This window comes from Acipenser ruthenus, chromosome 2 (genome assembly GCF_902713425.1).
Source record: "Acipenser ruthenus chromosome 2, fAciRut3.2 maternal haplotype, whole genome shotgun sequence".
Classification (NCBI taxonomy): Eukaryota; Metazoa; Chordata; class Actinopteri; order Acipenseriformes; family Acipenseridae; genus Acipenser; species Acipenser ruthenus.
The window spans coordinates 117,199,366-117,226,630 of NC_081190.1; the positions used below are offsets into that span (position 1 = coordinate 117,199,366).

The following is a 27,265-nucleotide window of genomic DNA, read 5'->3' on the forward strand; positions in this document are numbered from 1 at the left end:
ATTGGGAGGGATCTTGGACCATTCCTCCATACAGAATCTTTCCAGATCATTGACATCCTTCGGTCTGCGCTTATGGACTGCCCTCTTCAATTGAAACTACAGGTCTTTGGTATGAATATATTTCAAAGTTATTGTAATGTGTGAAATGGAAACCTGTGTGATCAACGCCGCCCTTGTAGAAGCTCCAAGTCATTTCCAGGGTTGCACTGTTTGTGCTATGTTGCTTCTAAGGTTTCAAATTGTTTTGCACATAGCGTGGGAACATACCCAGTACAATTCATCCACATTGTCATTTCAACAAGTGGAGGAATTGGTTTCTTTAGCTCTGCATGGACTGTAACAATCTAAAGTGTGTCCAGAAAACCTTGGATGGCACTTTGTGTATTATTACCCTCTTTCAATGAATGTTTGCATCGCTAGTCAATTTCATTCCTAATCTGTTCTGACAACAGTGTGTTCTGAGACATTGTATCACACCGATTTGGTATTTTAAACATATTATTTAGTCAATAAAGAAATAAAGCAAGTTGTTTTATTTTGTATTATTATTATATTGCACAAATTACACATTAAAGCTAGCCCACATTTTTATATTTCTGACCATATTCCCTGTCTGACTCATGTGTTTCAAGATTATTGGTTTCCCAGAATACTCCCACCCTTTAAATGGATCCCTTTTCTAAGATCCTTTTTCCTCGTTGTTTCTTTGTGCAGGTGCTGCTTGTACCAGGGGGTGTCTTCAATATTGACAGCTCAGAGCCCTGTCCTTATGTGAGAGCTGCCTTCTCTCTCTCCTCTCCAGAGCAGATTGATCAGGTACAATGTTGCTGATTGGCTGGACAATGCTGTGATTACAGAGTTGCTACAAGGGCTCTGGACTCTTGACTGGAGGGTTGTGGGTTCAATCCCAGGTGGGGGGACACTGATGCTGTACCCTTGAGCAAGGTACTTTACCTAGATTGCACCAGTAAAAACCCAACTGTATAAATGGGAAATTGTATGTAAAAATAATGTGATATCTTGTAACAATTGTAAGTCGCCCTGGATAAGGGCGTCTGCTAAAAAAAATAAAAAAATAAATAATAATAATAATAATAATAATAATAATAATAATAATAATAATAATAATAATGGGTTACCCAAAATCCCAGCTTCAGTATACAAGAGCACACCTACGATGCCAACAGCAAACTGACTGGTGGTGGTCCGAAAAAGAACATGAGTATCTTAGCTGAAGAGTGAGCCCTCCATGCAGCATTGTGTCCATTATACTGGAGAATCAATCCCGTGGTCCAGATGGGGTTGTTGCTGTTTCAGTGTTGATAGTAACATGTGTTTCTTTGTTATCCCTTTTTTCTGTTTTGGTTTTGGAATGCAGTTCACAGTAGGGTTAAATAGCACTGACTTTTCATTTACTTTGTCCCTTAATGAATGTGTTCTCTTTTATCTCAGGCTTTCCAGAGACTGCATGCACTAATCAAGGAGTCCATGTAAAGTATCTGCAGTGAATGGATTGAAAACAAGAAGAGATTCTGCACCCTCTATCCACTGCAGGAAGAGATTCTTTTTAGGAGGCATCTACACGCACAGTTCATCACAATTTGAATACTGTTTGCTTTACCCATTCAAACCCTTCAGTGTCCCCCAGTACTGCCTGGTTTCACAGACCCACATTAGCTCTAAGCACCAGCCATCCGTACCTATTTTACTAGCAGTGCCTACTCTTTTTTTGAAGTGGTCTGGAAAGTAAGTCTGTTTGTGTGATAAGCCCTACACCTTGCCTGCATAATACCTTCATGAACGTAGGACCAATCCAAACAGCTGAATCAGTACACTTTTGCTAAACTAGACCTCATGAAGTTTTTACTCCCATGATTCTTGAGGTCAGAAAACATTCAACTTAAACTTAGCCTTTCATAACATCCGTTATCCTGCATACCATTGTAGCCCAGGGCCCCGTGGGACAAGTTATTATAGGAAAACAAAGCTTGTTAGAGACTATGGAACATGTTCTGTATTGTTGGAGACTGTATGGAACGTGTTCTGTATTGTTAGCGACTGTATGGAACGTGTTCTCTATTGTTAGAGACTGTATGGAATGTGTTCTGTATTGTTAGAGACTGTATGGAACATGTTCTGTATTGTTAGAGACTGTATGGAACGTGTTCTGTATTGTTAGAGACTGTATGGAACGTGTTCTGTATTGTTAGAGACTGTATGGAACGTGTTCTGTATTGTTAGAGACTGTATGGAATGTGTTCTGTATTGTTAGAGACTGTATGGGATGTGTTCTCTTGTTAGAGACTGTGTGGAATGTGTTCTGTATTGTTAGAGACTGTGTGGAATGTGTTCTGTATTGTTAGAGACTGTGGAATGTGTTCTGTATTGTTAGAGACTGTATGGGATGTGTTCTCTTGTTAGAGACTGTGTGGAATGTGTTCTGTATTGTTAGAGACTGTATGGAATGTGTTCTCTTGTTAGAGACTGTGTGGAATGTGTTCTGTATTGTTAGAGACTGTGTGGAATGTGTTCTGTATTGTTAGAGACTGTGTGGAATGTGTTCTGTATTGTTAGAGACTGTGGAATGTGTTCTGTATTGTTAGAGACTGTATGGGATGTGTTCTCTTGTTAGAGACTGTGTGGAATGTGTTCTGTATTGTTAGAGACTGTATGGGATGTGTTCTCTTGTTAGAGACTGTGTGGAATGTGTTCTGTATTGTTAGAGACTGTAAGGAACATGCTCTGTAGAAATGGGAAATAAGGGGCTCCACCAGCACAAAGAAAGTTTTACACTTTTTGATTATGACTGTTAGTAAAGACATATCTGTTTTGTGTGTGTGTGTAATTATAACCATGTTACTGTCTATACATTTAAAATAATGTATTTCATTTTAACTTGTATGACGGCTACATTATAGGGTATAAAATGCACTGCAGGTTGCATGTCTGAGCTGCAGCAGTGGCCCTTATTCACAAAGCTGTAACACTCTGCTTTGATTGACTAAAAGAAGTTTGATATGAATTTGAGTGGTCCGGACTGCTGGTCTCTATTACAACAGTCTAGAAAAGTTTCATTCAAACAAAACTTTATTTAATCCCTCAAAACTGACATAAAAATATTGAAATAACCCATGGTGATTTGTGGTCCTGTGTTTCTTCGAAGAGCACTATATTTTATTATTGAAACATTAACAATATTGAAAAGAAAGGTGAGTTTGGAAACCATCAGTGATTGTATTTGTGTGGAGAAAGTTTTCCAATAATATATTGTAGACATTGGTGCTATATATTTTAATGAAATACATCTGAGATTAAATTCATTGTGTGTGGTGTCAGTTTAATGTAGTGCTGTAACAGTATGTGTGGGTGTGGGTGTATTAAGTTGTAGTCAAAAGTTTACATACCCCAATGGAAATTTATAATTTCTAGAAATTTCTCTAAAACAAATAATTACAGGAAAAAAAATTTGTAGCAAAAGTTTAGCTTTTGTGGATGAGGGAAAAAAGTTGTAAATAGATGTCAACAATTATTTATTTCAGCAAACTCCAAAAATGTAAATTCAAAAGTATTCTTACCCTGACAAGGAAAATGAAACGAATAGCTAGTTGAGCCAATAATGACCTCTTTTAAACGATTAGGATGTTTGTCAGTGAGCTTTTGGCATGATTCTTTAGTGATTTCTGACCATTCTTCAATGCAAAATTGTTCCAATTCATTCAGATTCCGAGGACTTCTCTTGTGCACAGCCTTCTTCAACTCATACCAAAGATTCTCAATCGGATTTAGATTGGGACTTTGACTAGGCCATTCCAGAACCTTGATTTTATTCTTTAACCATTCTGAAGTGGATTCTGATGTGTGCTTTGGATCGTTGTTGTGTTGGAATGTCCAGTTGTGCTTTAAACCAAGTTTTGTAGCAGAGGGTTTCAGATGATTGGCCAGTATCTTTTGGTGTGCTCTGGAATCCATTTTACCATGTATTGGAACTACATTTCCTGTGCCATTAGAGGAAAAACAGCCCCATAGAAGGATATTACCACCTCCATGCGTGACAGTAGGTATGGTGTTCTTTATTTTGTAAAGCTCAATAATGCTGTTTTGCAAACTTTAAGCGATTGTCCTTTTTTCTAAGAGTGGCTTTTTCCTTGGAATGCGACCACTGAGACCTTCACCATGCAGTACTCGACCTATGGTTGAAATGGAAACCCCAGTCCCACTTGCAGCCAATTCACTTTGAATATCTTTGGCAGTCAATCTTGGATTGTTATTAACCTTCCTCACAATTCTTCTACTTGTTCTTGGTGAAAGAACCTTCTTTCTTCCAGACGAGGGAGTGTTGTGACAGTACCATGAGTCTTGTACTTCTTGATAATAGAAACAATAGTTGATATTGGGATACTCAGATGCTTGGAAATCTTCTTGCATCCTTCTCCAGTTTTATGACAATAAATAATTTTCTGCCTAAGGTCTTCAGATAGCTCTTTACTTTTCCCCATATTGACTTACTGGTAATGACAGCAATCATCCTATGCCTAACCCTTTTATACTCTCTCTGAATGCTCACCTACAATCCAGCATATATACTAATTGTTTAAATGAGGTTATTATTGCTAATATTATTGTTAATATTAGCATTTTTTGAGTTTTGCAAACAAAATTGCTGAAATAAATAATTGTAGATTGACTGAAAATGAGCGTTCAACAGACACAGCACTCAGCGGGGACAGGCAGAGGCAACGTAAAGTGAAAGTGCACTGCTTATCTTTTAATTTTAACATGTATTCCTTGTCTGATGTAAAAAAAACAAAGAAAAAGCCCTTTTCCTTTCTCCTTTTGAGAAATATTGATTGATGAGACATAGCCTCAGTTCTCTCCTTATCGGCATTGCCACCCTTCAGAGCAGGCTCCATGGATCGTGAGACAGTGCTATGTGAGTACAATCAATAACACACATCACATTGGGGAAGCCAGCAACCTGGTAGTAGCCCACTTTCACATCCTGTAAACCTGTCCTCTGTGGGAAATGTAATATAATTCCCTGTGAGCTTTAGCAAGGATTTTTTTTGTGTAACTCGCAGTTGATTAAATGGGTTTGCAGTTAAAGCTGAATGACATAGTTTAAAATAAATAGTTAATACTCTAAAGCAGGGGTGTCAAACATATGGCCCACCCATTACTTTACAAAATTGCTTTGATGTACTGTATCAGATTGGAAGTCTTTAAAACAACCCGCCTCTTTAATATAACACATGTATTCAACATGTGCAGTGTGCATTGTATGAGTGACATTCCCATTAAGCCAATCACAGCTCACAGAGGTAGTAAAATAGCCAATCAAGCAGCACACAGAATCTGTTTCCTCACGCACATAATTTTGATTAGGATAGCGAAGCGAAGGCTTGTTTAAACTATTTATTTTACTTTGTGTAAAATTCAAAATCAGCAGCGAAAAAGTAATTGGAGATGTCAAGGAAGTGAAAGCTGGAGGCGGAACACAGAAGATTCCAAAATCGTTAGCCAGATGATTATTTGTTCACTGGATAATTTTGACGACAAGGCGACATGTCTGATTTGCAGTGCAACGGTTGCAGTTCTGAAAGATTATTCCATACAACGTCACTATGACACGCTGCACAAAGCAACGTATTGAGTTTACTGGAAATGAAAGAAGCTATGGAGTCTCGACAAAAGGAAAGACTTTTTTAACTTCAAGAAGCCATGGAAAGAATTACCTTGAGAGAATAACTGGTGGGATTACAACAGAGGGTGCACCATGACTGAGCAAAGAGTGGACTGGCTAGCAGAGTGCTGGAAAACATTAAAGAAAGAAACACAGAAGCACCAGTTTTCTTACACAGGATTCAGCATCAACAGGCATTATGTGGAGAAGTTGCAGAATTAGAACATACTGTATATATATTTTACGGTGCGGCCCTTGCTGCCAGATTTTTTTGTTCAAACAAATTTTCATTCAGCAAGATGTATTTATTTCATGTTAGTGAATCAAATGAAAAAGTTGAATTGATTCATTAAACTGAATGAATCAAACAAATCGAGTCAGTAAAAAGAATCGAACTGCACATCACTAGTTTTCAGACCAGAAAAATCGTTTAACTAGTGCGCCTATCAGTGGTTAAAGCCTGGTGTCCAAATTAACTAATTACCGCTCACTTTAATGTGCACAATACAATTATCACCCTTTAGTAAATATAGTGTGAACGAAGCTCATCTCATTATTCAGAGCTGGATGCTCATTTAAATACATAATCATGCATTACCATACAAATCACATATTCGTTCTGATTACCATAGTATGGCACAATGAAGTGAGTTTGCACCATAATATGCCCACTATTTTGCACGATAATGAATACAATTGCAATAGTAAATACAGAAATCATTAACATGCACAGTAAATGCAATTATCGCTCACCATAAAGTTTAGCACCCTTTCGTAAAAGAGGCCAATGTTTTGTTCTGTGAAAGCAGAATGTTTTTCCCTTTTGAAAGTTGTTAACTCGTACGTAAGAGAGTGTTCTTATCTAGTCTTTAGTCTAAATTTAGAATGAATTGTTCAGTGTCATGTCAGGACAGCTCTGTGAATGTGATACAGGTGTGTCATGTCAGGACAGCTCTGTGAATGTGATACAGGTGTGTCATGTCAGGACAGCTCTGTGAATGTGATACAGGTGTGTCATGTCAGGACAGCTCTGAATGTGATACAGGAGTGTCATGACAGGACAGCTCTGTGAATGTGATACAGGTGTGTCATGTCAGGACAGCTCTGTGAATGTGATACAGGTGTGTCATGTCAGGACAGCTCTGAATGTGATACAGGAGTGTCATGACAGGACAGCTCTGTGAATGTGATACAGGTGTGTCATGTCAGGACAGCTCTGTGAATGTGATACAGGTGTGTCATGTCAGGACAGCTCTGTGAATGTGATACAGGTGTGTCATGTCAGGACAGCTCTGTGAATGTGATACAGGTGTGTCATGTCAGGACAGCTCTGAATGTGATACAGGAGTGTCATGACAGGACAGCTCTGTGAATGTGATACAGGTGTGTCATGTCAGGACAGCTCTGTGAATGTGATACAGGTGTGTCATGTCAGGACAGCTCTGAATGTGATACAGGAGTGTCATGACAGGACAGCTCTGTGAATGTGATACAGGTGTGTCATGTCAGGTCAGCTATGTGAACGTGATACAGGTGTGTCATGTCAGGACAGCTCTGTGAATGTGATACAGGTGTGTCATGTCAGGACAGCTCTGAATGTGATACAGGAGTGTCATGACAGGACAGCTCTGTGAATGTGATACAGGTGTGTCATGTCAGGTCAGCTATGTGAACGTGATACAGGTGTGTCATGACAGGACAGCTCTGTGAATGTGATACAGGTGTGTCATGTCAGGTCAGCTATGTGAACGTGATACAGGTGTGTCATGACAGGACAGCTCTGTGAATGTGATACAGGTGTGTCATGTCAGGACAGCTCTGAATGTGATACAGGTGTGTCATGTCAGGTCAGCTCTGTGAATGTGATACAGGTGTGTCATGACAGGACAGCTCTGTGAACGTGATACAGGTGTGTCATGAAAGGACAGCTCTGTGAATGTGATACAGGTGTGTCATGTCAGGACAGCTCTGTGAATGTGATACAGGTGTGTCATGTCAGGACAGCTCTGTGAATGTGATACAGGTGTGTCATGTCAGGACAGCTCTGTGAATGTGATACAGGTGTGTCATGACAGGACAGCTCTGTGAATGTGATACAGGTGTGTCATGTCAGGACAGCTCTGTGAATGTGATACAGGTGTGTCATGTCAGGACAGCTCTGTGAATGTGTGCGCGTGGTGGGTTTGTGGCCGAGGAGGAGGGAGTTAAAGAGTTTGCGGATATCAGAGATTTTAGAAGAGAAGAAAGAGGCAAAGTCATCAGAGGAGATAGAGGAGGGAGGAGGAGGGGGGGAGGGTTGAAGAGGGAGGAGAAGGTAGAGAATAGTTTCCGGGGGTTGTTAGTGGAGGATTGGATAATAGATTGGAAATAGGAGCGTTTAGCAGAGGAGAAGGAGGAGAGGAGGGAGCGGTAGAGGTCTAGGGCAGCAGGGAGTTTGATTCTCTTCCATTTCTTTTCAGTAGAGCACAGTTCTGTTCTTGCCGCACGGAGCACAGAGGAGAGCCAGGGTTGGGGAGGGGAGGATGGAAGTAGCAGAGTCTACAGAGTTGGGAGAAGGAGTCGATAGGAGGGAGGTGACAGTGGGGGCAGGTAGATTAGGGAGAGAGGGGAGAGACAGAGAAAAAGAGAGTGATCAGAGAGGTCCAGGGGGGTGACAGAGAGGGTAGAGTGGCAGCAGGCCCTGGAGAAGGTGAGGTCCAACTGACGGCCAGCTTTGTGTGTAGGAGGGGATGGAGAGAGAGAGAGAAGTTGAAGGAGTGAAGGGGACAAATCCGACAGAGTGGGTGTGGTTGGAGAGATGGATATTGAAATCACTTAACAGGACAGTTGGGGTAGACAGAGAGGGGAGGGAGGAGAGGAGATAGTCGAGTTCATTGAGAAAGTGAATGAGAGGTCCAGGGGGACGGTACTGTACAATTATCAGAGTTGACAGGGAGAGGTTAGTTGGACGGCATGAAATTCAAAGGTGTTCACAGAGAATGAGGAGAGGTCAGAGGGGACAGAAAAGAGTAAGGAGGGAGAGAGGAGAAGACCAGTCCCACCTCCCCATCCAGTGAGATGCGGGGTATGGGATAGGACGTGGAGAGAGGACAGGGCGGCAGGAGTTACAGTGTTATCAGGAGAGAACCAGGTTTCAGTGAGAGCAAGGAAATCAAGAGGCAAGCAAAGATAAAATCAGCTTTGTTAGCAGAAGTGTGACAGTTCCAGAGGGCACCAGAGAGAGTGAGGGAGGGGGGAGAGGCAGAGGGATGAGGTTAGAGGGGTTAGTGGAGCAGCAGCGGAGAGAGGAGAGAAGACAGAGGACGGGAGTGAGAGGACAGAATAACAGGGATGTGAGAGACAGTCATAGCAGGACAAGTGAGAAAGTACAGTAGTAGTGGGAGCAGGAGCGGTGGGGGGAGGGTACAGATATCCTTGCTTCAATAACCGTTGTACCTTCTACAAGTACTTACATTCAGAAAGATTCTTCTGAAGGATATGTATTTGAGCACTGCATTGCCAAAACTAGGAAGGACACTGTGAAAATGTCCTGCAGGGCTTTCTACATTCTGGGTTTAAGCAAATCTTTTGTGGGTGTTTGATAGAGGCATGACAGTGAGGGAGGGGTGGGTTTAAAATGTTATAATGAAGGTGAATGCCCAGCCTGTATTGTATTGTTTAGTGTTTATTTGTTCCAGTTTTTTGTTTAATAAAGTGTGCAACAGTGCATCACTGCAGGTTTCATGTCTCTGGGTCTCTGTATAGTGCTTCACTGCAGGTTTCTTGTCTCTGAGTCTCTGTACAGTGCATCACTGCAGGTTTCATGTCTCTGAGTCTCTGTACAGTGCTTCACTGCAGGTTTCATGTCTCTGAGTCTCTGTACAGTGCTTCACTGCAGGTTTCTTGTCTCTGAGTCTCTCTACAGTGCTTCACTGCAGGTTTCTTGTCTCTGAGTCTCTGTACAGTGCATCACTGCAGGTTTCTTGTCTCTGAGTCTCTCTACAGTGCTTCACTGCAGGTTTCTTGTCTCTGAGTCTCTCTACAGTGCTTCACTGCAGGTTTCTTGTCTCTGAGTCTCTCTACAGTGCTTCACTGCAGGTTTCATGTCTCTGAGTCTCTGTACAGTGCTTCACTGCAGGTTTCATGTCTCTGAGTCTCTGTACAGTGCTTCACTGCAGGTTTCATGTCTCTGAGTCTCTGTACAGTGCTTCACTGCAGGTTTCATGTCTCTGAGTCTCTGTACAGTGCATCACTGCAGGTTTCATGTCTCTGAGTCTCTGTACAGTGCTTCACTGCAGGTTTCATGTCTCTGAGTCTCTGTACAGTGCTTCACTGCAGGTTTCTTGTCTCTGAGTCTCTCTACAGTGCTTCACTGCAGGTTTCTTGTCTCTGAGTCTCTGTACAGTGCATCACTGCAGGTTTCTTGTCTCTGAGTCTCTCTACAGTGCTTCACTGCAGGTTTCTTGTCTCTGAGTCTCTCTACAGTGCTTCACTGCAGGTTTCATGTCTCTGAGTCTCTCTACAGTGCTTCACTGCAGGTTTCATGTCTCTGAGTCTCTGTACAGTGCTTCACTGCAGGTTTCATGTCTCTGAGTCTCTGTACAGTGCTTCACTGCAGGTTTCATGTCTCTGAGTCTCTGTACAGTGCTTCACTGCAGGTTTCATGTCTCTGAGTCTCTGTACAGTGCTTCACTGCAGGTTTCTTGTCTCTGAGTCTCTGTATAGTGCTTCACTGCAGCGTCTTGTCTCTGAGTCTCTCTACAGTGCTTCCCTGCAGGTTTCTTGTCTCTGAGTCTCTCTACAGTGCTTCACTGCAGGTTTATTGTCTCTGAGTCTCTGTACAGTGCTTCACTGCAGGTTTCTTGTCTCTGAGTCTCTGTACAGTGCATCACTGCAGGTTTCTTGTCTCTGAGTCTCTGTATAGTGCTTCACTGCAGGTTTCTTGTCTCTGAGTCTCTGTACAGTGCTTCACTGCAGGTTTCATGTCTCTGAGTCTCTGTACAGTGCTTCACTGCAGCGTCTTGTCTCTGAATCTCTGTACAGTGCTTCACTGCAGTATTTTTGTAATCCTTGTAGAAAAGAAGTCAAGAGTACCTGAAAATTGAAATGTCCCAAACTATCCTGGTGAAGCTGGAGCCCATGTATCCTAGACTGCTACTGTTACTGGGAAATTAATTACCAGTCATTCAATCAAACACCAATCCCAATTTCAAAATTAAACTTTGTGTACGGATGAAAACTAAACTGTCTTTAACACACATTCGGATCAAATAGCCCTCTTAATACCCAGCTTGTGAATTTCTGTGGTCACTAAGACTTTGAATGACCCTGCATGACCTGCTTGTGTTTAGGTTAATCTGGCACTCAGAACACATAACCATTCAGCCCCATCTTTTCTTTTGCATATGTCTAGAGGAAAGCTTGTCCAAAGGTTTGCTGTGGAATCCGTGACATGATTTTGTGAAACAGTTTGCTCGGTTTCTCTACAATTGAAGCATACAAAATGAGGCTGTTTGTTTCCAAGTTGTGTAAGTAGTTCAGATGATAAGGGTTATCCAATTGAATTAGAAACAATGTATACTATTTATAGCGTTTAAAATGATGCCAGTAGGTCAAAACGATTTATTTAGGTTATTTTAATGGTTTACTTAATTACTGCACATAAATATAAACGTTGACGGAATCTGATCAGGGCTAGAATGGTCAGACACACTGAGGGTGGCCCTGAAAAACCAGGTGCAAAGTGCATGCGTCACATTTCGTACACTATTGCACTAAAACAAAACGTATACAAAACAGTGATACAGCCGCTTCTGACAGTATGTACCAAACTGATTCTACTGAACTCGACACCAGCGCAGTGGTTGGCTGTTTTTGGAGCATGCTCAGTGGGATTATGACCCACATTTTCTGCATTGAACAGCGAGATCCTGCGCGAGAGACGCATATAGGTGAATTTGGATTGAGAAGTGACTGGATTGAGGACAGTTCGTTTATTTATGTGACGTTTATATCCTATAAACTCCGTATTGCATGCTCAGAAACGTGGTATGTGGTCGAACGAGAAGCAAAGCTTTTAGTATCGTAAGTATTGGACCTACACTAGCCTTCTATGATTTAGCAGTTACGGCTAGGTTACAAAACAGAACAGCATTATATAATCAGAAGTGATTGATGGCATGACTGCATTGCAAGGCGAACTGAAATTAGGATTTCATAATTTATACTCTGATGTACCGTTTACAATAAAATAACACGCTAATTGTACCAAGACATATTATTACCTTGCTAAACCCGATAATTAAAATATGTTTTTACATCATTTTGTATTGAGTGTTTAGTTGCGACACATTCTGTAATGGTTAGCCTTCTACATGTTAGAACTCGTTGGGATGCTCAGAAATAACCCTAGAACTGTGTTTTGTGTCTCTTTTTATTTTAGAAGACCAACATTTTGTAAAGGAATATTAACGCTCTCCTTATTTATTTGTTTTGTTTTGTTTTTTTGTAGGATGTTTTTGGAGTCAGAAAACATTATCGTGGATAAATTCTGCCTTTGCACAGGACAGTACCTGTTTGACATGCAGACACGAGTGGAAAGATTGTACATCTAATCATAGTCTATAAATAATCAAGAAAAATGAATCGAGAAATCGGAACAGCGCTTATTTTTTTCATAATCACCGTAAGGCTCTCAGCGGTGTTGACTGCTGTAGCTGCAGCCCCAGGATTGAACCGTACACTTGATGAGTCCGGATCGGTTCCTGTTGTTATCTCCAGGATGTTTCAAATCATTGCCAGGGAAGGAAACACCGTCTTGTTAGACTGTAACGTTACCGGGGACCCCTTGCCACATTTTCAGTGGTACAACTCGCACCGTACTTTGTTGCACATGGATGAAGGCGGTAAGTCTATTAGGGTTGTCTTTATAAATTAAATTATAATAATTACCCCCCTCCCCCCCCCCCTTTTAATGATTCATATTGTGAAAAGCATAAATACAGGGGGTCAATATACAATCTTTTCAGTATTTATATCTGGGATTTACAGCAAATTAAGCTTAAAAGCTATATTCTGAAGGTGTAAAAATTGTTTTAAAAAAACCCTACCAGCCTACCCGTACTGGATTTTTCTAGTTGAATGCAGTAATATTGGTACTGGTTTCGTATCAGTTTACTGCAGTATACTATTGTATCACTGGCCCTGTCCTATGCCTTTAAACCGGATTAAACATGCTAAATACGGTTAGCATCCACACTACGCAACGTTTAATACCATACTCGAGTGCTGGAGTCCGGTTCTAAATGAGATCGCATCAGGTAGCGCGGTTTGTCAGAAGTGTGGATACCGAACTACATTTTTTTTGTGTATACTCCAATATCCCAAAATATGTTTGGCTAAATATAATTTGTGATATGTTTGTCTAAATACTAAAGAGCACGAGGTATTCATTTTTATGCTTAAAAAAAATGTGCCCGGACATCTCTGTTAAATTAGTGGGGAAAATAACAAAAGCACAAATTAAATGCGAGTTAAAAGTGGGATCGGGATGAACAATTCTAGTAATTTCTCAGCTCTGTTTGAAATAAAATTAAGCACAATTCGGCTCGGGCAACATATGAAGGTAAAAGCAAAGGTTTTGTAATTAACAGCTTTTCCTGAGTTGAATTACTTTTCCCAAAGTACTTGTTTTATTTATTTTTAACAATATGGACATTTGTTAATATGGGGCATAACACATTACTAAATCAAATATAATTCATGGTGGGATGCTATCGTATTAATTGCTGCTAGGAACTGTAACGGAACTATTTTAATAGTGTGTGGAGGCTTTCATCCCGACTAAACATGAAACGGTACTTAGTGTAGACGCTTTGAGCTGGATTAATTAAAACGTTTTTGAGTACGGTTCTAGAGATCGGTTATGTAGTGTGGACAGGGCCAATGTCAAGCCATGTTCAGCTTTCTTTCTGTTTCCTGTATGTTTTCTCCTCCTGCCTTGTATGTTTTCCTGTTTGTTTGTTTGTTTTATTTAGTTCGCATGGTTGGTCCACGGTGCATAGCAAGAAGTGTTCAAGTATTAATAAGTTACATATCTGAAAACTTTGCAAACATGCCAGAGCGTTTTTGTTGACAGCCGCGTATTGTACGAGGTTATGGTAAACGGGTCTATTGAAAACATCAATGACTATAGGTGGGACTTTCTGATGTGTGTATCACAGTTTGCTCCTTCTAATATTGTTGAATTAAGATGACCTGTACCTCACTGGTGAAAAGTGATACATTTATACTTGCATTTAAAGAGGCACATGTGATTAAACTTGGTTGGGTCATTCTTTAGGTTTTGAGAGTATCTGGGGATAGATGGATGCAGCGTGTTCATTTGAATGTCATTCTTAGATTTTTATTACGGGACGGTGGGAGAATTTTAAAGTGGATTCTCGGTGCCCATAAGACAAGATAGGACAGGCCTGGTCATTACTTTGGTGGGTGATCAAAGAAGATCAGCAGGACTGGCCAGGCTGAATCGCAAAGTAACCTTCCCTTACTTAACTTGTGAATTAGGGCTGGACTATGACATAATAACCAAATACTGAGAGGCTACATAACACAAGGGTTTTAGAAGGATACTTTCACCTGGTGCTGGTGCTCTGTATAAACACACTGTGTATACAGCAGCGATGACGCTATGACCTCCCTGGTGCTCTGTATAAGCACACTGTGTATACAGAGCAATGACACCGTGACCTTCGCTGGTGCTCTGTATAAACACACTGTGTATCCAGCAGCGATGACGCTGTGACCTCGCTGGTGCTCTGTATAAACACACTGTGTATACAGCAGCGATGACGCTATGACCTCCCTGGTGCTCTGTATAAACACACTGTGTATACAGAGCAATGACACCGTGACCTTCGCTGGTGCTCTGTATAAACACACTGTGTATCCAGCAGCGATGACGCTGTGACCTCGCTGGTGCTCTGTATAAACACACTGTGTATACAGCAGCGATGACGCTATGACCTCCCTGGTGCTCTGTATAAACACACTGTGTATACAGAGCAATGACACCGTGACCTTCGCTGGTGCTCTGTATAAGCACACTGTGTATACAGAGCAATGACACCGTGACCTTCGCTGGTGCTCTGTATAAACACTCTGTGTATCCAGCAGCGATGACACCGTGACCTCCGCTGGTGCTCTGTATAAACACACTGTGTATCCAGCAGCGATGACGCTGTGACCTCGCTGGTGCTCTGTATAAACACACTGTGTATCCAGCAGCGATGACGCTGTGACCTCGCTGGTGCTCTGTATAAACACACTGTGTATCCAGCAGCGATGACGCTGTGACCTCCCTGGTGCTCTGTATAAGCACACTGTGTATACAGAGCAATGACACCGTGACCTTCGCTGGTGCTCTGTATAAACACACTGTGTATCCAGCAGCGATGACGCTGTGACCTCGCTGGTGCTCTGTATAAACACACTGTGTATCCAGCAGCGATGACACCGTGACCTTCGCTGGTGCTCTGTATAAACACACTGTGTATCCAGCAGCGATGACGCTGTGACCTCGCTGGTGCTCTGTATAAACACACTGTGTATACAGCAGCGATGACGCTATGACCTCCCTGGTGCTCTGTATAAACACACTGTGTATACAGAGCAATGACACCGTGACCTTCGCTGGTGCTCTGTATAAGCACACTGTGTATACAGAGCAATGACACCGTGACCTTCGCTGGTGCTCTGTATAAACACTCTGTGTATCCAGCAGCGATGACACCGTGACCTCCGCTGGTGCTCTGTATAAACACACTGTGTATCCAGCAGCGATGACGCTGTGACCTCGCTGGTGCTCTGTATAAACACACTGTGTATCCAGCAGCGATGACGCTGTGACCTCGCTGGTGCTCTGTATAAACACACTGTGTATCCAGCAGCGATGACGCTGTGACCTCCCTGGTGCTCTGTATAAGCACACTGTGTATACAGAGCAATGACACCGTGACCTTCGCTGGTGCTCTGTATAAACACACTGTGTATCCAGCAGCGATGACACCGTGACCTCCGCTGGTGCTCTGTATAAACACACTGTGTATACAGCAGCGATGACGCTGTGACCTCGCTGGTGCGCTGTATAAACACACTGTGTATCCAGCAGCGATGACGCTGTGACCTCGCTGGTGCTCTGTATAAACACACTGTGTATACAGCAGCGATGACGCTGTGACCTCCCTGGTGCTCTGTATAAGCACACTGTGTATACAGAGCAATGACACCGTGACCTTCGCTGGTGCTCTGTATAAACACACTGTGTATCCAGCAGCGATGACACCGTGACCTCCGCTGGTGCTCTGTATAAACACACTGTGTATACAGCAGCGATGACGCTGTGACCTCGCTGGTGCGCTGTATAAACACACTGTGTATCCAGCAGCGATGACGCTGTGACCTCGCTGGTGCTCTGTATAAACACACTGTGTATACAGCAGCGATGACGCTGTGACCTCGCTGGTGCTCTGCATAAACACACTGTGTATCCAGCAGCGATGACGCTGTGACCTCCGCTGGTGCTCTGTATAAACACACTGTGTATCCAGCAGCGATGACGCTGTGACCTCCGCTGGTGCTCTGTATAAACACACTGTGTATCCAGCAGCGATGACGCTGTGACCTCCGCTGGTGCTCTGTATAAACACACTGTGTATCCAGCAGCGATGACGCTGTGACCTCGCTGGTGCTCTGTATAAACACACTGTGTATCCAGCAGCGATGACGCTGTGACCTCGCTGGTGCTCTGTATAAACACACTGTGTATCCAGCAGCGATGACACCGTGACCTCCGCTGGTGCTCTGTATAAACACACTGTGTATCCAGCAGCGATGACGCTGTGACCTCCGCTGGTGCTCTGTATAAACACACTGTGTATCCAGCAGCGATGACGCTGTGACCTCCGCTGGTGCTCTGTATAAACACACTGTGTATCCAGCAGCGATGACGCTGTGACCTCCGCTGGTGCTCTGTATAAACACACTGTGTATCCAGCAGCGATGACGCTGTGACCTCCGCTGGTGCTCTGTATAAACACACTGTGTATCCAGCAGCGATGACGCTGTGACCTCGCTGGTGCTCTGTATAAACACACTGTGTATCCAGCAGCGATGACGCTGTGACCTCGCTGGTGCTCTGTATAAACACACTGTGTATACAGCAGCGATGACGCTGTGACCTCCGCTGGTGCTCTGTATAAACACACTGTGTATCCAGCAGCAATGACGCTGTGACCTCGCTGGTGCTCTGTATAAGCACACTGTGTATACAGAGCAATGACACCGTGACCTTCGCTGGTGCTCTGTATAAACACACTGTGTATCCAGCAGCGATGACACCGTGACCTCCGCTGGTGCTCTGTATAAACACACTGTGTATACAGCAGCGATGACGCTGTGACCTCGCTGGTGCTCTGTATAAACACACTGTGTATACAGAGCAATGACACCGTGACCTCCGCTGGTGCTCTGTATAAACACACTGTGTATCCAGCAGCGATGACGCTGTGACCTCGCTGGTGCTCTGTATAAACACACTGTGTATACAGAGCAATGACACCGTGACCTTCGCTGGTGCTCTGTATAAACACACTGTGTATACAGCAGCAATGACGCTGTTATTAGTTTATTCTCTGAAATGCTTTTCCTTTTGAAAGATAGTAAGCAGATCTAGATTTGTATAAACACACATTTCAACTCCAGGTGGGTTACACATGGTTCCTGTAGAATTCTCTGATACCATGACACTACCACCACCATGCTTGACCGTTGGTATGAGGTTCTTACTTTGGAATGCAGTGTTTGGTTTTCGCCAGACATAATGGGGCCCATGTTGGCCAGAAAGTTCCACTTTTGACTCATCTGTCCATAGAACATTGTTCCAGAAATCTTGAGGATCATCCAGGTGCTTTTTGGCAAACCTGAGATGAGCATTCATGTTCTACTTAGTGAGCAATGGTTTCCGCCTTGCTACTCTGCCATGAATCCAATTTTTGCCCAGTGTCTTTCTGATGGTGGAGTCATGAACACTGACCTTAGCCGAGGTGAGAGAGGCCTGCAGATCCCTGGATGTTGTTCTAAAGTTCTTTGTGACTTCCTGGACGATTTTACGCCTTGCTCTTGGAGAGATTTTGGCAGGACGGCCACTCCTGGGAAGATTCACTACTGTCCCTAACTTGACAATATGGCTCTAACTGTGGTTCGGTGGAGCCCCAGTGCCTTAGAAATGGCTTTGTAACCCTTTCCAGACTGATAGGCATCAACAACTTTTTTTCCGGAGGTCTTCAGGAATTTCTTTTGTTTGTGGCATGATGTGCCTCTAGAACAGGGGTGCCCAATCCTGGTCCTGGAGGGCCGATGCCTTCCTTGCTTTTGTTCAAACTGTACACTAAATTGATTAATTGGACCAATTAAGCTTCTAATAAGGGCTTGATTGGTCCAATTAAGTACTTTTAGGGCACAGTTGCAACAAAAGCCAGGAGGGACATCGGCCCTCCAGGACCAGGATTGGGCACCCCTGCTCTAGAACCTGTGTGCTGACAACTTCACTCTGATGGTAAGGGCCAAAGTTAGTCAGATTTATATTGGGCAGGGCTGGCCCAAATCAGGCCTGGTTGTTAACCAAAGTACTCAAACAGCTGACCCTAATTATCCCTTTAATTGGGTTGAGTTAACTAGGGGGGGCAATAACTTTTTCACACCTGAATATTGCATGTTTGATTACCTTGCACACCAAACAAATGAAAGAAGCACCAAACTTCGGTGTCATTTTTTCTCTCAGACTCCCTCTATATCAGGGGTGGGCAATCCTGGTCCTGGAGGGCCGGTGTCCCTCCTGGCTTTTGTTCCAACTGTGCTTTAAATTACTTAATTGTACTGATTATTACCAATTATTGGTCTAATTAAGTAATTTAGAGCACAGTTGGAACAAAAGCCAGGAGGGACACCGGCCCTCCAGGACCAGGATTGCCCACCCCTGCTCTATATGCTACTACAACCCACAAAAAAATCTGACCAAATACAATGTGAAAAATGTGCAAAAATGCAGAAAATCAGACAGGGGGGAAATACTTTTTCACGGCACTGTGTATATATAACTGTTGTTGTATGAGTCATCATGCAGAGAAAGCTGATGAGCTCAGGATGATTTTTGGCATATCGCCGTGGATCGTACTCTGTACAAATTGGATAATTTGGCTTTTTTTCCTATTGAAATGTAAATTAAACAACTTGCAGACATGGACTGGACAGATTTGTTTTTGATCAGTTGTGTAGAAAGTCCTGCATATATTCTTTTAGGAAGTCAAAGCAAATACAAATGCTGGTCTTTGACTTACATACACTATTATTTAAATTGTCTGTTAGTTCAAATAAAAATAAAAAACACCCTTTTCAGGGCTTTTTAAGGTTTTGTTTTTCTTCTGTAAATCAAACCTCAAATCTGTGTTGTTTCAAAAGCCTATATGTAATGTCTGGGCTGCGGTGGCAGGGTTTGCAATTTACAGTGACCTCTTATCACACGATGGCAGGGTTTGCAATCCCAGTCGTGGGTTCCGCTTGTCGTAAAATTGTTGATACAAAGCCTATGACTAATATCAGCTATATTAATCCCTTTTCCATCCTTAGTTATTTGTTTTTGTCTAGTTTTTCCTCTTTCTGTTTCCTGTTGTAGCTTGGTGACACAGCTGCATTCAGTAGACAAGTTGAATTCTAGGACTGATGGTGGTGTCTAACATAAGAAATAATACAGAACCTCCCCCTAACACTGTTACAGAATCACACAGACCTGATTCAGGGCTTAGATGGGATGTTGATGTGATGTGTACGTGAGCGAGCTTTCTTCCAGTATTGCTGTTGGTGTTCTTGGTAGTTTGTGTTTGCTGTAACAAGGATATTTGGATTTGGTGCCAGAAAAACATTTCCTATTTCCTTTTCAGAACATGAATCTTTGAGCCATGAGAATATATTCTTCGTGCACAATAACCTTATTTTTAATATAACATTGACATCACTTGATGTCCTGCTTTTTTAGTGTTTTCATCACTGTACTGTAGTGGCTGTAGCAGTGTTCAAGTGTAGAGAAACAATTTCCTTTTAGCATAACATTATTCAAAGTAACTAAAGCAGTGCTACACATAAATACATGGAACCTGCAGTGCTGAAGTTACTCTGGTTGAGTCTTCAGGAAGATTTCTTCATAACCATTTCTTCATTATACACCTTATTATTATTATTATTATTATTATTATTATTGTTATTATTATTATTATTATTATTATTATTATTATTATTATTATTATTATTATTATTATTATTATTATTATTATTTAGCAGACACCTTTATCCAAGGCGACTTACAGAGACTAGGGTGTGTGAACTATGCATTAGCTGCAGAGTCACTTACAATTGCATCTCACCTGAAAGACGGAGCACAAGGAGGTTAACTGACTTGCTCAGGGTCACACAATGAGTCAGTGGCTAAGATGGGATTTGAACCGGGGACCTCTTGGTTACAAGCCCTTTTCTTTAACCACTGGACCACACAGCATCACCTGCCTTAACAAGTAGGCTGCCAAATTCTAGGGCTGTGTGATATCACCAGAGGTGTTTCAGCCATGGTGGGGTACTTTGTATGATGTGTTTATAAGATACAGGGGTGGACTATTTTGTTAAATGGCAAAAGGAGATTGGGGTAGTATGTATTCATAACCACTATAAATCACATTTCCAAGGCATGGGTAGAATGTCATTTAAAGGAGATTGGGGTAGTATGTATTCATAACCACTAGAAATCACATTTCCAAGGCATGGGTAGAATGTCATTCAAAGGAGATTGGGGTAGTATGTATTCATAACCACTAGAAATCACATTTCCAAGGCATGGGTAGAATGTCATTCAAAGGAGATTGGGGTAGTATGTATTCATAACCACTAGAAATCACATTTCCAAGGCATGGGTAGAATGTCATTCAAAGGAGATTGGGGTAGTATGTATTCATAACCACTAGAAATCACATTTCCAAGGCATGGGTAGAATGTCATTTAAAGGAGATTGGGGTAGTATGTATTCATAACCACTATAAATCACATTTCCAAGGCATGGGTAGAATGTCATTTAAAGGAGATTGGGGTAGTATGTATTCATAACCACTATAAATCACATTTCCAAGGCATGGGTAGAATGTCATTTAAAGGAGATTGGGGTAGTATGTATTCATAACCACTAGAAATCACATTTCCAAGGCATGGGTAGAATGTCATTTAAAGGAGATTGGGGTAGTATGTATTCATAACCACTATAAATCACATTTCCAAGGCATGGGTAGAATGTCATTTAAAGGAGATTGGGGTAGTATGTATTCATAACCACTATAAATCACATTTCCAAGGCATGGGTAGAATGTCATTTAAAGGAGATTGGGGTAGTATGTATTCATAACCACTATAAATCACATTTCCAAGGCATGGGTAGAATGTCATTTAAAGATATTTTCTAAAATGATAAAAGTTACTGTGGCGGAGTGTCCCGCCCCTATTTATTATTATTTGTATTTGTTTGCGGCGCGGATAAAAGCGCCGCGTCTGTTGTTATTGTTTTTTATATTTATATTTAAAAACCCAGTGAGGATGCATGACTGATCAGCTACTGATTATTTAACCAAGAGAGACGGTGTGTATTTCAACATGTTCATAAGAAGACTTCCCGGTTGAGTCTGGCCTATGCTAGCAGGTTCAATAGCACTAGCTCAGGTTCCTGGTTGAGTCTGGCCTATGCTAGCAGGTTCAATAGCACCAGCCCTGGTTCCTGGTTGAGTCTGGCCTGTGCTAGCAGGTTGAATAGCACTAGCCCTGGTTCCTGGTTGAGTCTGGCCTATGCTAGCAGGTTCAATAGCACTAGTCCTGGTTCCTGGTTGAGTCTGGCCTATGCTAGCAGGTTCAATAGCACCAGCCCTGGTTCCTGGTTGAGTCTGGCCTGTGCTAGCAGGTTCAATAGCACTAGCCCTGGTTCCTGGTTGAGTCTGGCCTATGCTAGCAGGTTCAATAGCACTAGCCCAGGTTCCTGGTTGAGTCTGGCCTGTGCTAGCAGGTTCAATAGCACTAGCCCTGGTTCCTGGTTGAGTCTGGCCTGTGCTAGCAGGTTCAATAGCACTAGCCCTGGTTCCTGGTTGAGTCTGGCCTGTGCTAGCAGGTTCAATAGCACTAGCCCTGGTTCCTGGTTGAGTCTGGCCTATGCTAGCAGGTTCAATAGCACTAGCCCTGGTTCCTGGTTGAGTCTGGCCTATGCTAGCAGGTTCAATAGCACTAGTCCTGGTTCCTGGTTGAGTCTGGCCTGTGCTAGCAGGTTCAATAGCACTAGCCCAGGTTCCTGGTTGAGTCTGGCCTGTGCTAGCAGATTCAATAGCACTAGCCCTGGTTCCTGGTTGAATCTGGCCTGTGCTAGCAGGTTGAATAGCACTAGCCCTGGTTCCTGGTTGAGTCTGGCCTATGCTAGCAGGTTCAATAGCACTAGCCCTGGTTCCTGGTTGAGTCTGGCCTATGCTAGCAGGTTCAATAGCACTAGCCCTGGTTCCTGGTTGAGTCTGGCCTATGCTAGCAGGTTCAATAGCACTAGTCCTGGTTCCTGGTTGAGTCTGGCCTGTGCTAGCAGGTTCAATAGCACTAGCCCAGGTTCCTGGTTGAGTCTGGCCTGTGCTAGCAGGTTCAATAGCACTAGCCCTGGTTCCTGGTTGAGTCTGGCCTGTGCTAGCAGGTTGAATAGCACTAGCCCTGGTTCCTGGTTGAGTCTGGCCTATGCTAGCAGGTTCAATAGCACTAGCCCTGGTTCCTGGTTGAGTCTGGCCTGTGCTAGCAGGTTCAATAGCACTAGCCCTGGTTCCTGGTTGAATCTGGCCTGTGCTAGCAGGTTGAATAGCACTAGCCCTGGTTCCTGGTTGAGTCTGGCCTATGCTAGCAGGTTCAATAGCACTAGCCCTGGTTCCTGGTTGAGTCTGGCCTATGCTAGCAGGTTCAATAGCACTAGTCCTGGTTCCTGGTTGAGTCTGGCCTATGCTAGCAGGTTGTATAGCACTAGCCCTGGTTCCTGGTTGAGTCTGGCCTATGCTAGCAGGTTCAATAGCACTAGCCCTGGTTCCTGGTTGAGTCTGGCCTGTGCTAGCAGGTTGAATAGCACTAGCCCTGGTTCCTGGTTGAGTCTGGCCTGTGCTAGCAGGTTGAATAGCACTAGCCCTGGTTCCTGGTTGAGTCTGGCCTGTGCTAGCAGGTTGAATAGCACTAGCCCTGGTTCCTGGTTGAGTCTGGCCTATGCTAGCAGGTTCAATAGCACTAGCCCTGGTTCCTGGTTGAGTCTGGCCTGTGCTAGCAGGTTCAATAGCACTAGCCCTGGTTCCTGGTTGAGTCTGGCCTATGCTAGCAGGTTCAATAGCACTAGCCCTGGTTCCTGGTTGAGTCTGGCCTATGCTAGCAGGTTCAATAGCACTAGCCCAGGTTCCTGGTTGAGTCTGGCCTGTGCTAGCAGGTTCAATAGCACTAGCCCTGGTTCCTGGTTGAGTCTGGCCTGTGCTAGCAGGTTGAATAGCACTAGCCCTGGTTCCTGGTTGAGTCTGGCCTATGCTAGCAGGTTCAATAGCACTAGCCCTGGTTCCCAGTTGAGTCTGGCCTATGCTAGCAGGTTCAATAGCACTAGCCCTGGTTCCTGGTTGAGTCTGGCCTATGCTAGCAGGTTGAATAGCACTAGCCCTGGTTCCCAGTTGAGTCTGGCCTATGCTAGCAGGTTCAATAGCACTAGGCCTAGTTCCTGGTTGAGTCTGGCCTATGCTAGCAGGTTGAATAGCACTAGCCCTGGTTCAACTTCAGGCTACATCATTGAAAAGGACGTCTCAATTGATCGATACACAACGAATCATTACACCCCAAAAATGCTTTGACAACAAAATGATCCAGGTATATTTGTCATCTGTAGACTGCATATAGGTGTAGATTATAAGTTCTTATCGATCCACTGCAGTCCACACTATATGCAAATGAAGTGGATATTTTGTGTGCTGTAAGTACTGTGGCCAGCCAGTTTCAGTGTTAAACATGCAGTGGTTTTCTGGGTTATTGAGCTCCCTAAGCCCTCATTGAATTGAATGCGATGCACAGACTTGCTAATGAAAAGAGTGCGTAATGGGTTTCAGCTTGGCAGTTCCCAGAGACTAAATAAAAGCGCAGTTTTAGAAAACATCAATGGAAAAGCCATCACTTTCCATTTTAAATTATACAGCTATTGGGGGCCAAGTACTAAGGAATGATGCCCCTGTGAATTACAGGATATAAACTTGTAATACTCACTTTATTCTATTTTTTTTGTTGCAGGAAAATGGTCGATTTTAGACGGTGGAGTGCTGAATATCAGCAGCATCACATTTGACGACCGTGGCAAATACACGTGCGTGGCCTCGAACATCCACGGCAGTGTGACCTCCACAGTGACCCTGCGAGTGGTGTTCACCACGGGGGACATGGGAATCTACTACGTGGTGGTCTGCCTTGTAGCCTTCACCATCGTTATGATCCTCAACATCACCCGCCTCTGCATGATGAGCAGCCATCTGAAGAAGACCGAGCAGGCCATCAACGACTTCTTCCGGACCGAGGGAGCCGAGAAGCTGCAGAAGGCCTTCGAGATCGCCAAGCGGATTCCAATCATCACCTCGGCTAAGACCATGGAACTAGCCAAGGTGACGCAGTTCAAGACCATGGAGTTCGCCCGCTATGTCGAGGAGCTGGCTAGGAGCATCCCGCTGCCCCCTCTTATCATGAACTGCAGGACCTTCATGGAGGAGATCCTGGAGGTGGTGGACCAGCGTCATACCTTTGTCAAGCAGGTTCATGAGGCAGGGGAGGAAGGCAGCAGAGGAGGTGGCGCGGATGTTTACACCATTCCCAAACGCAGTGGCTCTCCCACTGGGGACTCGGATGAGGCTTCGTTGCATGAACACCAGCAGCACATCGCCATCAAGGTCTCAGTGCACCCGCTGTCAGCCCAGGACAGCTTGTCAGCCATAGACATGAAGTCTGAGAGCTGTATGCAGATGGAAACCACAGAGGATGAGACGGTACTAGAACCAGAACCAGAACCAGAACCAGAACCGGAGCCAGAACTGCCTACTGCTGAGTTAGAGCCAGAAACGGAAACAGATAATCACGTATAATATTCAAAATCGATAACAAATATCTATGCATTTCCAAACATGTAAGGTGAAAAAAGAGGAGGTTCTACTAAAAGCTTGAGTAAGTTTTCCCTGCCCTCAGCCTTGTATGATGAATGTTATATAGAGAACTATTTTATTTCAAACAACAAAGCATGTAAGTGTATTTATTGTTATTTTCAGCTACCTTTTTGTGTCTTGCAGCTGCTGCTTCATGCTTTCAAAATGAATGACATTTCTGTTTCTTTACTTGCTGAATTCATGTTTTAGAGAACAGCTACCCGGGCATGTGTGGGAAAGCTAGAGGTTTTACTGGAGCTGTAGACTGCAGATAAGCACTTCCCTTCAGGAACTTCATCTACTCTCTCCTCTCTGTTTTTCAGTATGTCTGGTTGAAGATTCATTGTGTGTAGATAATGCCCTAGAGGCACCACTGTGATAGCTAAATAAAGATTTGTTTAACAGTGCATGTGGTCTCTTTTTTCCTGCGAATGGGGATTGATACATAAACCATTGCTGCTAATTTCAACTTTTTGTGTACATGTAGATATATACAACGGCAGAACTACGATTGTCTGCAGAATGACAAGCAAATGCCTGTCTGGGAACAGGCATGCATTTTGCAAGCTTGCCTCATAGGTTTCAAACCCTAGCCTTGGCAGGCTACACCCACACGTGTACTTGCTGCATTGTGAAGGATTCAAAGGCGTTTTCTACTCCCACTGATGAACTCAGACAGTTAAAACCAGTTTAGGGGGATGGTAAATGCGTATTCCCAAAGTTGATGGCACATTATCATTACTAGACAAGGTTATTGCATTTCATCATAGGTGGAAGGAGACATTCGAGGTGAAAGTATTGCAGACGCTTGGTATTTGAAGATACTTTGCCAATGAATGACTTGACTTAATCCAATTCATAGTGTGCTTTGTGGACAAGCTCCAGGCTGCAGTGAGCTCTGTGTGTTTTTATTTATAGAGATGAGAACAGCTGTGCAGAAGCTCCCTGTTGTGTAATCTGCCAGCAGGAAGCGCAGCAGGAAACCTCATCTGAGTCTCTTTGCTTTTACCTTCATTACTGAACACCATGTATAAAGAATTACCAGGGCCCTCAATCAAATCCCCATTGCACAGTATTACCAAGAGGTACAACAAGCCTCTTTCACAGAAGGTAGTTGTTAGAAGGCTAAGTCAAGCCTCTTACACAGAAGGTAGTTGTTAGGGTAAATCAAGCCTCTTACACAGAAGGTAGTTTTTAGAAGGGTAAATCAAGCCTCTTACACAGAAGATAGTTTTTAGAAGGGTAAATCAAGCCTCTTACACAGAAGGTATTTGTTAGCAGGGTAAAACAAGCCTCATACACAGAAGGTATTTGTTAGAAGGGTAAATCAAGCCTCTTACACAGAAGGTAGTTTTTAGAAGGGTAAATCAAGCCTCTTACACAGAAGGTAGTTTTTAGAAGGGTAAAACAAGCCTCTTACACAGAAGGTATTTGTTAGCAGGGTAAATCAAGCCTCTTACACAGAAGGTATTTGTTAGCAGGGTAAAACAAGCCTCTTACACAGAAGGTATTTGTTAGAAGGGTAAATCAAGCCTCTTACACAGAAGGTATTTGTTAGCAGGGTAAATCAAGCCTCTTACACAGAAGGTAGTTTTTAGAAGGGTAAATCAAGCCTCTTACACAGAAGGTATTTGTTAGCAGGGTAAATCAAGCCTCTTACACAGAAGGTATTTGTTAGAAGGGTAAATCAAGCCTCTTACACAGAAGGTAGTTTTTAGAAGGGTAAATCAAGCCTCTTACACAGAAGGTAGTTTTTAGAAGGGTAAATCAAGCCTCTTACACAGAAAGTATTTGTTAGCAGGGTAAAACAAGCCTCTTACACAGAAGGTATTTGTTAGAAGGGTAAATCAAGCCTCTAACACAGAAGGTATTTGTTAGAATAAATCAAGCCTCTTACACAGAAGGTATTTGTTAGAAAGGTAAATCAAGCCTCTTACACAGAAGGTATTTGTTAGCAGGGTAAATCAAGCCTCTTACACAGAAGGTAGTTTTTAGAAGGGTAAATCAAGCCTCTTACACAGAAGGTATTTGTTAGCAGGGTAAAACAAGCCTCTTACACAGAAGGTATTTGTTAGAAGGGTAAATCAAGCCTCTAACACAGAAGGTATTTGTTAGAATAAATCAAGCCTCTTACACAGAAGGTAGTTGTTAGAAGGGTAAATCAAGCCTCTTACACAGAAGGTAGTTTTTAGAAGGGTAAATCAAGCCTCTTACACAGAAGGTATTTGTTAGAATAAATCAAGCCTCTTACACAGAAGGTAGTTGTTAGAAGGGTAAATCAAGCCTCTTACACAGAAGG

At 43.0% G+C, this 27,265-nt stretch overlaps 2 protein-coding genes across 5 annotated transcripts in view; both read left to right on the forward strand.

Moving 5' to 3' along the window:
- The window catches only part of aadat (aminoadipate aminotransferase), a 29,058-nt gene extending 25,738 nt beyond the window's left edge, over window positions 1-3,320 (forward strand). For all 4 annotated transcript variants that reach the window (XM_034015736.3, XM_034015735.3, XM_034015734.3 and 1 more), the window contains exons 13-14: window positions 715-816; window positions 1,453-3,320. In XM_034015736.3, the coding sequence (XP_033871627.2) occupies window positions 715-816; window positions 1,453-1,494 (144 nt within the window). In that variant the 3' untranslated portion in view covers window positions 1,495-3,320. The remainder of the gene's footprint in view (window positions 1-714; window positions 817-1,452) is intronic.
- Window positions 3,321-11,528: 8,208 nt separating this feature from the next.
- Window positions 11,529-25,373, forward strand: LOC117408794 (microfibrillar-associated protein 3-like). The gene is made up of 3 exons (XM_034014108.3): window positions 11,529-11,743; window positions 12,171-12,564; window positions 24,071-25,373. The coding sequence occupies exons 2-3, from the start codon at window positions 12,300-12,302 to the stop codon at window positions 24,907-24,909; spliced, it is 1,104 nt and encodes a 367-aa protein (XP_033869999.1). The 5' UTR covers window positions 11,529-11,743; window positions 12,171-12,299; the 3' UTR covers window positions 24,910-25,373.
- Window positions 25,374-27,265: the final 1,892 nt, after the last annotated feature.